The sequence below is a fragment of the Lithobates pipiens genome, unplaced genomic scaffold (assembly GCF_037356315.1).
Source record: "Lithobates pipiens isolate NorthernLeopardFrog02 unplaced genomic scaffold, aLitPip1_a1.2 Scaffold_18, whole genome shotgun sequence".
NCBI lineage: Eukaryota > Metazoa > Chordata > Amphibia > Anura > Ranidae > Lithobates > Lithobates pipiens.
The window spans coordinates 146501959-146514635 of record NW_027507758.1 but is presented as its reverse complement, the minus strand read 5'-3'; the positions used below and the strand labels follow the sequence as shown (position 1 = coordinate 146514635).

At 37.9% G+C, this 12677-nt stretch overlaps 1 protein-coding gene across 2 annotated transcripts in view; it reads left to right on the top strand.

Annotated features, from left to right (window-relative positions):
• SIPA1L2 (signal induced proliferation associated 1 like 2) overlaps positions 1-12677 on the top strand; it is a 329734-nt gene that overhangs the window by 58006 nt on the left and 259051 nt on the right. For both annotated transcript variants that reach the window (XM_077486232.1, XM_077486231.1), the window contains exon 2: positions 8400-9982. In XM_077486232.1, coding sequence (XP_077342358.1) covers positions 8593-9982 — 1390 coding nt within the window. In that variant the 5' untranslated portion in view covers positions 8400-8592. The remainder of the gene's footprint in view (positions 1-8399; positions 9983-12677) is intronic.

Below are 12677 nucleotides of genomic sequence, written 5' to 3'. Positions count from 1 at the left end.
CCCCTTAATATGCGTACAAGACCCAAAGGGGCTGGTAATGGGCAGGGAAGGCTACCCATGCCATTTTTCTCAATGATTTTCAACCATATTGCAGGCACCAGATATAACATTAAAACCACAAGCAGTTTTCAATGATGTTATTTCCGTTTAATGTCATTTTGTGCAGGGACTGTTCTAAACACGGGAAACACGTGGCACTTCACAGGCATACTACAGACACCCCCCAGGCACCATATTTAAAGGAATATTTCACTTTTTTTTTCACTTTAATCGTCATTAAAATCAGTGCTCCCGCCAAAACGGCCATTTTTAAAAACATTTTAGGCATTGACCCATGTCCCCTGGGGCAGGAGCCAGGTCACCAAACCTTTTCAGGACAGTATCTTGCATATTAGCCGTTAAAATTAGCACTTTTAATTTCGAACGTTCGAGTCCCATAGACTTCAATGGGGTTCTAAAGTTCGTACGAATTTGGGGTCCGTTTGAAAGTTCTGGTGCGAACTGAACCGGGGGGTGTTCGGCTCATCCCTACTCTGGAGGAACCCTGGCTGAAAATAATTGCACTATAGTTTTCCTGTAAGCAGAAAAGAGAAACTTGTTTCCCTTTAAGCAGCATAGAGAAAGAGTAACCGAGTGGCAGAGGTAAATGGATGAGATAATAATCAATACAGACATGAGACTGAGAGTGATTAAAACTGACATAGCAGAAATTAATAGATTTAGCCATGAGGGAAATGGGAAAAGATAATGAAATGATAGTATAGAGTCAGTCTTCATGACCTAAAATCATTTTTAAGTTATTGTAATTTGGTATATTGCTCAGTGGAATGCACACAATTCTTGATTCAGAGTTGATATTATATTTACCAGTCCATGACGGTCCAGTAGAAAGTATATTTTCAATGCCCTGTGATCCTTACTCAGAATCGGAATGTCAGATTTTTTTTAAAATAGGCAACACAATTAGTGATTATACTGGTAATTATTATTATTTATTTTTTTGTATCGAGCTTGCTATAATTGTGTGCATTAGTGCAGAAGGAAAAATTGCATTTACAAACCAGAATTTAACGAATCTATGAGCAGAGCAATGACTTTACTGTTTGCAGGTGGGATTAAAACGTGTTCACCTTTAAATAAAAATGTTTGCCCTTGAGTGGGAATCCTAACGAAATAATACATTCAAGAAATGAAAGCAACTCATTGCTAATGCTGGAACATTAACATAGTATGATATGTTAGAAGTGACAGTTCAAGTTGACTTCTGCATCTAGGCACTTGATACTGTTTTATGGCAAGAAAGAAAAATTGTTATTTATGCCTCTTGGTTACTGACAGAGATCAGCTATTTTAAAAATATAAAAGACGATGCGTGCAGTTTGTATGTGCTTTCTGTGCTGGTGTGGCATTCCTCCGGGTACTCTGGTTTCCTACCATATTTCCAAAGACATGCTGGTGGGTTAATTGGCTTCTGCCTAAATTGGTCCTAGTTTGTGTGTGTGGGTCTAAAAATCCAGCTGCAGCCTCCTAGACAGACCCTGGTAACACTCTGTCTAGTGACTAATGCAGCTCTGGTACTCATTTTAAACAAGAAGTCACAGAAGAAAAGTGCACAGCAGGGACCAACATAGTTGATGAAATGGGATGTGTACAGTTTTATTTGGATGTGAATGTTTCCATTAGTAGCATATGTGCAATGGGCTACTGAGGAACCAGATAACAAATCCATAGAAATAATGAATAGTTTTACTATTTTCCTAGCTAGGATACAAAGAAAAATTTTACGCTTGCAAAAAAAAAAAAATGTTAGTAACATAAAAATGTAATACTAAAATAGCTGTCCAAAGGCAAAGTATTCATGTCCTCTAAAAGGTGCAGAGTTCTGAAATGTTGTGATGAGTTAGTCAGGGATGAGCAAATTAATTATACATATCAAAAATATTCCTGTAGACCTGTCCAGTGTATAGGGAATTATATACACCATGATTTGTGATTACCTGGTTTCCTGAAATATTTAGAGCAATGGTTCTCAAGCATCATGGGAGAAAAACAAGGTGCGCCAAAAACTGTGCAGCAGAAGATGCAACCCATGGTATATTTAAATAAAATCAGCCATACTTACAGCTACTTACACTGATATAAAGATCAATAGGCATATAACAGTATAATACTGCAGTCATTTAGCGGGTCCCCGGTGGATGTTGGAGTGTAGATGTTAACACAAGAGGAGAGGAACATCGTCTTGTCGTTTGACTTCACTTCCAATGCGACTCCGAGTGTGTTCCATGCTGGTTCCGAGTCAACAAGACGGATGTCCAGCCGGTTGTTCCTCTCCTCTCGTGCTAACATCTACGCACCACCATCCACCGAGGACCTGCTGAGTGACCACAGTATTATACTGTTATATGCCTATTAATCTTTATATTAGTGTGAATAGCCATTTGGCTGATTTTAATTAAATATACCATGCGTTGCATCTTCTAATACAATGCAGTTTTTGGTGCACCTTGTTTTTCCCCCTTTGTTCTTCCAGAGACTGCTTTGCTCTCAAGGGAGCTGCCACTAATGCTGCATATGTTTACTTCCTGGACTTTATAGTCTTTTAGTTGTGTTATCAGTGTGTTTCGGTACCCTCTAGTGCACCATTCTGTTTTTGTCTCAAGCATCATGCCCCACTGCTCAGCCTTTTACTCCCTCCCCTCAGGACTCCAGACATCTGCAAATCCCCTAACCTCCCATAGTGCCTCCCAGCTTTCATAGTGTAACCCAACCTCCCAAAGTGGTCTACCTTGCCCCTCAACCTTCCACAGTGCCCCAGGCCCCCAGAGAGCCCTCAGATTCCACAGTTCCCCAGGCCCTTGCATTGACCTCTAGTTTTTTGCAGAGCCTCCAGCCATCTCCATGTCTACCACAGTGCCCCCAGAAAACCTCCAGCCTCCTGAAGAGACTCAGTCACCCCCCTGAGACCAAATTTGCTACAGTTACCCCAAGATTTCTCTGTAATTCCTTACTGAGCCACCAAGTCTGCTGCAGAGTTTATAAATCCCCTTCAAAACCCCCATCTCCTCACAGTGACATTCAGCACCTTCCAGAGTCTTCCAGCATATCATTACATATTTTGTATTTCCATACTTTTATCATGTTAGTATAAAATATATATAAACAATTTTACTGAAGGCTTTGGAAGAGTTTACTAGGCCCTGATCTCAATGGCATTGAGAACTGCTGATTTAGAAATACAGATCTGCTTGGAAATGGAAAATCAGAAATATTCCCTGTCTGTGTGTGCTAACTTTTCCTCTGTTCCTGTATATCTTGTTTAGCAATGATTGTCTTTAAACATTAGCTAAACTGTCTTACACTTGTCTGGTAACTCAGATTCCACATATTTCAGAGTTGCACCATAGCCTGTAGTAAAGTTGTCACAAATATTGTGTACATTTTTTTATTTTTTTATTTCTATGTCTTTCCTTTTACAATCATTTTACCATTCCTTGTAAAACTTCCTGTTTTCCATTGTGTGCATTTGTTTTACTGTATATTCTTAGACCCTTGTGGTTTTATGTCCTATTTTTCTTTGACATTGACGAATGAGCAAAGGATTCAGGGAACACAGGTGGCCATCTTACCCTTGTTTAAGTATATTCCTTTGTTTTTGACCATGTGCTCTTTTGGACTTTCTGCTGATTACTGGATTAACATAAGTGTGATAATAGGATGATTATCTCCCCACATTAGAGCTGTGTGGCACAGGGCAAGATAACATGGGGTATGCCTGGCTTGATAAAAGAATTAGAGACTGTGTGATGCCAGATATCTGAAAATAACCAAGCAGTATCTCAACAAAAGCCACTTTACAAGGACCCATGTTGTGCCAAGAATCATGTTTTACTGTCAAAAAAATATTCTAACATTATGAAGTGTCCTTTATATCTGATATCCTTTTTATCTTACATATTTAATAATGTCCAGTTTCTAAAAAACTGTAGACTCTGCTTTGCGTAATATTAAAATATTAATTTATCAGGTGTTGCTTTATTCACTGATTATTATTTTGGCTCTCCCCAGCATAGCTGTAGTTCGAAGATGCAAACACTTCCTGTACATACTCAGAAACCCTAGTTGATCTAAAGCAGGTTTTTTTAACTATGGGTATCTATATCCCTTGGGAATATTGGAAACCAATGAAGGGGGGCATGGAAGTCCAAAAGACAGTATTATATAATTATAACACACTTTAAGCAAGATTTTCTACATTATTAAACCGAAATCAAAGTGTTTTTGTGGTTTGCCATTTTTATATAAATTAATATGATAAAACATTTCATGTAGTTCTCTTCCAAGCTCCCATAGATAATATATAACCAAGCTATACTATGCTGGTTTTATCATGTTAGGACTTATAATGATGATGTGTTTGATAATCTGGTTAAGGGGGTATGGGTATATGTTGAGCAATCCATTGGGGGGGTCATAATCTAACACCCCTTTCACACCAGGGCGTTTTGCAGGCGCTCTAGCGTTAGAAATAGCGCCTGCAATCCGCCCTAAAGAAGCTGCACCATTGTGTGTAGAGTGGAAGCCCCGAGGGCTTCCACACTACACCGGTGCGCTGGCAGGACGTCCGAAAAAAGTCCTGCCAGCAGCTTCTTTGAAGCGATGAAGGTGTGTTTACTGCTCCTCCATCGCTGATCCCCATTGAAATCAATGGGGCAGCGCTGTAATACCACCGGCAAAACGCCGCTATTGCGGCGTATTGCCGGCAGTTTTAACCCTTTCGTGGCCGCTAGCAGGGGTAAAAGCGCCCCGCTAGTGGCCAAAACGCATCGCAAATCCGGCGGTAAAACGCCGCTAAAAATGGCGGCGTTTTACCGCTGACGCAATGGGCGGTGTGGTGTGAAAGGGGTCTTAAAGTGGTTGTATAAGCTTGCAGTGAAGTTACTGGCGGAGAGCTGAAATTACATTCTTCAGAGCTCAGTGAGGAGAGCTCTGAGAGCTGATTGGAGGGAAGGGGCACATCCCCTCTACACAGCACAGAGATGAGGCTGTCAATCACTGGCTGTGATGACCTATTCCATTGTACCTATATCCTAAAAAGAGATCCATCCCCATCACCCTTTTTCTTTTGGTGTCAGGAAACCTTGTCAGAAGTGACTCATGCAGATAGCAGAGGAATAGAGTAGCAGACCAAAATGACATTCAGTACTCTGGATTGAGGCACACTTGTACAAGTACACACTATAGAGGGATATGCTTTGTTCATAATTTCATGTCAGAGGTTTACAACCACTTTAAACAGTTCAAATACTGCTGATCTAGAGGAAGGTAGAAATTATGGTTCAATTTATCAGGAAAATTGCCTTAAAAAAAATTATCAGGAAAAACATTTCTTTTTGTGCAACCAAAATGTTTAACCCTTTGTGGATCTTAGTTACAGATGGAGTATATTGGCTGTATGTTCTGCTTTCAAAAAGTGCATGGATGCCCAGGAAGTTGGATATTTATTTTTGCTAAAACCCTTACTTCTGAGGCCTCTGTGTGGGGTGTCACTGCAGAGTACCCCCATCAGCCCTCTGCTATAGTGGTCCTCACATTTCACTGCCTTGCACCTCCTACATACAATGTTAGGAATGCAATGGCTTTGAAATGATTCCTATTCCATTGTACCTATATCCTAAAAAGAGAACAAATTGAATTGTCTAACATAGGTCTCTTCTTTTGTCTTTTGTAACCGAGGCATCTTTTTTCCCCTAAGACAGTTTTTACCATGAGTCACCCATTGTTCTTCATGCAAGCACATAGGAAGTGATGATTAAGCTAATTTTAGTACTATTAATTTAAATATCACAGGCTCATTTAATTTCTTCAGTCATAGATGCCAGCTGTTTTCACAAGAACTATGCAGACTAAGCAGTGAGGTTTCTAAATAATTTTCATTAGTCTCATGCACAAACAGAGGAACATTACTTTAAAAATGATATTTTTTCAGTTTTAAATACACATTTAAAATAAATAAATAAATAAATATATATATATATATATATATATATATATATATATATATATATATATATATATATATATTTTTTTTTTTTATGATAAAACCCCATCTGCTTATCAGCATTGTTCTCAACTATTTTGGGACTATATAAGAATGAAAAAAAAAATCATAAATGGCACTTTTTATGATAATTTTGCACCTGCTTATGAAATGCATATATGTAAATTGTTTAGTAAGGCGAAACAGAAAAAAACAGCACTTTTCATGCAGTCTTAAAGTACAGTGATTGCTGCTACTCCCAGTATGGAAAAATTGGATTGAATGGTAAATTGTGCTGCTCATTGTGTTATTAACACCACAGACTGCTAGCAGCATCTGGTGTTTTTTTTTTTATCATAGCTTTGTTCATTTGTATTGTTTTCCCCCACTAAGGATGTTTAAGTGGACACATACATGAAACATGAGTCCACTGAATGAACTTCTGCATTCTAGACATTAAAGGACATTACAGATATTCTAAAGTAAAGATATCGGTTCCATTTACATTTATAAAAAAAAAAATCTTCAGCGTTTTGCAGAAAGTTTCCCCAGGTATTCATACATACTCTGGGCTTTCTAGTCTCATCTTTTTGTGGTGTACACATAGTACATGTGAAAATTAAAATGGGAACATGTATTATTATATACAGTTCCAATATTTTCACATGGCTGGATTTAGTATAATAGTATATGTGGAAATTAAAATTGGAACATGTATTATTATATACAGTATGCTGTTCCAATATTTTCACATGGCTGGATTTAGGAACTTGAGACTCCCCTGCTTCTAAAATCACAAATTTACAAAGAAGAAATTCCAGGAATTTCTAGCAAGAACAGGGGTTTTAACAGATGGAATCAGACCTTTTAGAATGGTAAATAACCAGCTAGACTACTGAAGAGTCCTATCACATGGCGCAACGCGTCTAGGGGAGGAGTCATGCTTGTGACATCACGCCGGAGTTGCGCCGCTAGGCGGATGATGCTGTTTTGAGAAGAGCGTGTATTTTATCTTCTTGTTAGTGTGTTTTTTTAAGCAAAGTTTTAATAAAGAGTCAAAATAGAGTAAACTATGTCTGTCCCTTTTGCCTTGTTTAATATATGAGCTGAGTCAGTGGTGAGCCTTTTCTGAGCTACGATGACATAAGCCTCTTACTAACTGAGGAGGTGTGGAGAAATTTGCCTGGGGTGTAAAGAGAGGAGCGAGTTTAATTTTATATATAGGTGAGCAGGCCCTTCACCTGGTGATGGATTTTCAGTGTGCATGAAAAGAGCAGACATGGGGTTGTTCGAAGTATAGGAGTATATCCACATATTCACTGAAGATTTTGTTTGCATTTTTATCATTTATATATTCACAATATATTCACAATTTTTTGGATGTGCATCGTAACACATCATTTTATGGGACTTTTGAAATGTTTATCAATTATATTCTCAATTGCTGTGCTACACTGATTTATTTGAAATATATATTTATTTAATAACCTGCAAGGAAATCAACTTTTTTCAATACGTTTTGAATAAATCAGTGATGTGTCAGAACTTCTGCCAGATTTTTATTGCTTTTTGTATTCACAAAAGGTCTGCTGACTGTCTCCGGACCAGTGCTTTGGCAGGGTGTCATCCCCCCCATAAGAACACAATAGAATAGCAGGGGAGATCACTGTACTAACATCAGATTGTTAGTATAGAAGCTCCTCCTGAACTGTCAGGTTTTTTTTTCGTTCAGCCTACTGGGTTTAACAAAAAAAACTAACAGTGTGTACGAGGATTTAGATCAGTCTTTCTCAACCTTTTTACCCCAGAGGAACCCTTGAAATCATTTTCTAGTCTCGAGGAACCCTTACTAAAACCAATTCATTGGGGGTCAGTGAAAAAAATGCTCCTTAAATTTGTGGTCATGTGGAATGAGGCAGCCCTTACAGTGGTGGTCAAAATGCAATCCCTACAGATGGCTTAAAAGATTGTTGGCTTCATGTAACTGGCTCTACCATGTGGCATTGACCCCAGAACTATTCAGGCACCTTAAGATAGGAGGTCAATCAGCCACAGCTCAAGGAACCCCTAGTAACCTTTGGAGAAACCCTGGTTGAGAATGGCTGCTTTAGATGTACAGTAGTGGTGTACTTATGTTTATTTACCCTTTGGGAGGATTCCTCTTGTTCTCCTGAGGGTGACTGGTGCCATTGGGAAAGAAAATGGAGAGCACTAAGAGCACACAGTATTACAAAAGATGTTAGGTTTTATTCTTTCACCACTCAATCCAGAGCTGAAAAAATGTTTTGACATGAATATTTTAACTAGCGTGTAATGCTTTCTTTTCAAATAACTAATTACTCTTGTATTCTTGAAACAGGTTTTATGCTGTATCCAACAAAAAGAAGCTTCCTCTGCAATGTCTCAAGATATTTCAGAAAATCCTCACATGCCAAAATTCTACAAATAACATGGGTGTCAGAAAAGAAATAACCATGTAAATAAAACAGAAATAATTTCTTGTTGGACAAGAGTAGCAAATATAGCGAAGATTACAGGATTCTTTTAACATCATGCAGTCAGATTACTTTTTTACAAGAACATTTAAGACTGTAAATAGCACTATGGGTCCTTCCTCAACAGCAAATGCCTTGGGGAAAGTTGATACTAATGGACCAAACAATGGAACACCAGCAATGCCCAAAATGGGAGTAAGAGCAAAAGTTTCTGAATGGCTGCCAAAAAAAGATTCCGTAGAAGAAAGATGCAACAAAATGTCTTTAAAACACCGAACTCGATTAAGTTATGAGAGTATTTCTTTAAGTTCAGATGGAAAAAATGACCAGACTGATATGGATGAGAAACTCTTTGATCCAGAATTATTGCAAATGAAATATTTAAATGGGGATTTCTTTTGTCATTCACCTCACAGGGGGCTGCTACATCCTATAAGGCAGAGAAGTAACAGTGATGTTACCATCAGCGATACAGACACAGATGATATTCTTGACCAAAATGCTGTAAATCCAAACACTGGTGCATCTTTACATCGAGAATATGGGAGTACATCATCAATAGACAGGCAGGGTTTGTATGGAGACAGCTTGTTTGCAATGATTAAAGGTTATAGGATGGAAAATATGGAGCAAGCAAATTTGACGCAATTTACATTTTCGGAGGTTTTCCATTACGATCCTACTGTTTCTCCAAGTATACGCACCCCTGGACAACTTTCTAGGGGTCCCTTTGTTAGCATTTCTGAATTGGATTATTTGGACAGCTCCTTGCTGGCTGGGAAAAAAAGAGACAGGTTATTTAAAAAATATTTAAGAACACAGTCTTTTGAGCCTGCTCTGTTTCAGAAGCAGAGAAGTGTAACAAGCGAGCCTGATGTTTTAAAGTGCTCCTTTGATGTTGACGATGGTAGCTTTGAAAAGAGTATACATCCATGGATATGTGAAAAAAGTTTTGCCCACTATGATGTACAAAGCATTTTGTTTGACGTCAATGAAGCTATGGAAACTCAGGCTAACATTGCAAAAAGAAAAAATATAACCACTGGAGCTTCAGCAGCATCACAGTCATCAATGGTTGGAAGCCAATCTGGGAGTTGTGACTCTGCTGTAGACAGCAAGGAGGATACTGACCCTAAAACCACTGAAACTGATGAAGGTGACGGAAAAAGCAATGACATTATATTGAATTGTCCATACTTCAGAAATGAGATTGGTGGGGAAAATGACAGACAGATTGCCCTTTCAAAGGCAAATTCTCTGGCCTTGTCTACTGGGGAAATGTGTTCATTTGAATCATCACTCAGTTCTCACTGTACTAATGCTGGTGTCTCTGTTCTTGAAGTGCCAAGGGAGAACCAACCTATTCACAGAGAAAAAGTGAAGCGATACATTATAGAGTACATTGACCTTGGAGCTTACTATTATAGAAGGTTCTTTTATGGAAAAGGTTTGTTTATAATTTCAGATTTGTCTATCAATTCATGTCTTTGATCTACACTTGGCATGCTAAAGAACATTTTAAAAATATTTTATATTTTCATAAAATTGGAGAGTATCTAAATTATTAAGTGGAGCTTATTATAGGAATATCAAAGAATCTTGTTTAATTGTAGGTAATGTGTTTTTCTGGTGCAGTTCAACAGTTGTTTAAAGTTCAAATGGATGTTTTATATTATACTCAAGAATATCCATTTAAAGGTTGCTATCAAAGCTTGTATTTACCAGTGTTTGTGATGTAGGTACATTAGATAAGTTTATGAAGGAACCACATTTGAGCCTTTTTTCTGTAAAACTGCAAAAGAAGAATGTCCCAGGTCTATTAGTTTGGGAGTAAGGCAGGCCATACATGGAGCTAAACCTGTGGTTGCAGGAAAGAAATGCGCTTGAGTCCCCTGTCAACCCTATCTGTGTTGATGGGGGAATTGATCTAATTCATCCATGTATGTCCTGCCATTGTGCAATGGCATTCCCCCATTTTCCCAGTTGGCAATGGGGGAAGCCATCCCAGCTGGCAGAAGACAGTGATTATTATAGTGACTATACCAGCCGCTAGTAATAATCGTATTAAAAATCTGGCAGGCTGGTTGTACCCAAGTTGATTAATCAAGCAACTTGGGTACATTCAGCCTGCCCATACATGGTTCACATCTCGGCCGGATCCTGATTCCAACCGTCTAGAGCTGGCTTAAGAGTTTATTAAGAGAAAAGTTTATTAAGGACAGAAAGAAAAAAAAACAAGAATCATTATGGTGGTTGGGGTAATTTTGGTTGATCAGAATGGAACTTGGACCTATCTTTAAATAGATTTAATATTTTTATTCAATTTTAAAGTACATTAAACATCTCTGTGCCAGAAAGGTATAACAAAATGTCTGCATTAAATTTTCTGTATTCGTCTGTGAACATTTTCTGTGTTCATAATTGACTTTGAAAGCAGTAAACATATTTAGACCTTATCAAACGTCATTGCAGATTCAGAAAATAGATAAATATAATGCTTTAATGGTGCCTTCTAACAAATTTAATCATGATAAAGGCAGTAGATATTAATCTCTTTTTCATTATGTGATTGCATTGGTTAAAACGTAGTAGTAGAAAACAGGTTTTTTACTCAAAAGACATTTGCTAGAAAACTTTAGGCTGGCTTACTAAAGTTGAGAATCTTCACACAATAAAGTGCAAATTTTAATTCAGTTATCCAATCATGTGCAGATTAAATAAGGATTGAAGAATTTGCAGTTTTCACACAAATTGATAATTGTAGCAAAAATGTACACAGTTTATTGTGTGAAAATTCTCAACTTCTTTAGTAAACCAGTCTCAGTATGTAAATTGTTCACTATTATATATATATATATATATATATATATATATATATATATATATATATATAAACATTCAGAAAAGTGTACTGGCAGTATAACTATCTTCATATTTAATGTATTTTTAAAATGTATCTATACTCCAAACTTTTTTGTTTTGGATAGAGTAGGAGAAGGATTAGAACTCCTTTTAGGTTTCAATGCATTAGGGGAAGGGGCTCCATTCGAGACATTCCTTCACTGTCACAAGTTTGATAACAATGTTGTCCCTAGGACAGGAAGTAAGGAAAAATACCTTCAACAGCAACACAGACAGAAGTAAAAACGTTTTTAGAAAGTAAAATTGTGAAATCTTACAATATAAGTTAGCTTTTTATTGTCATCTGTATCTCTGTTGCAAATTTCCATCAAGTCCTGTCAGGTAAAACATTGTCCACAGAACAGAATGGAGCCCAGGATAGCAGTAAAACCTGACAAGGATTCTAACCTTTTCACATTTAATCAAAAGTTTTGAAAAAGTTGGGTATAGATACACTTTGAAATCAAAATGTTTTTTTTTTTATGTATTTAGGATAAAGTAGGGGATGTAAATCCAGCATCTACCACATCTTCCAATGATGTAAATCCCTGTCAATCATGATGACCTGCCGCCACAATAACCCACTACCTGATGATGTTGTCCAACCCCCACAATGGCGTCCTATACAAGGATGCTTCCATGCTGCTTCTCCTGTCGCAAATGACAGATCCTTGGCAAGCTGCTGTTTATAAACAAACCAGCCATGGTTGCTGGGTGACGTCATTGACCAGATACGGCTGATTTGTTTACAAACCCAAGCTGGCTAAGGACCTGTCATTTAGTGGGGTAGGAGTGTACCTGTTTTGAGGGCATGTGGCCTGGCATGGTTCAGGAAGGTGGGGGGGTGGGGGGTGAACACTTGCTGCCCTCCCATTTTTTAAATGTCACGTTCAAAGGACTGCATTGTGCTGTTTTGTAACATCTATTCTCATAGATTTCAAAAGGGTTTGGAGCTATGTTCAGGGTTCGCTGATATCCTACGAACCATACTTTGTTGGTTCACTCATCCCTAATTACAGCACATTAGAGCATCCCAGAGTGTCTCGTAATGGTACATTGCTTTCTAAATTTACTGAAGATGATCATTAGGGTTGATGTAAAGTCACGCAGATTAGCTTTCATTGCTTTCCTTGAGCTTGAAATAGAACCAGCGTAACATTCATGCACGTCTAGGATTTTTCTAGGTCTGTCTGGTAAATGTCTTTCAGACAGGATAACTCTGTAAAATTAAGTTCTAAATC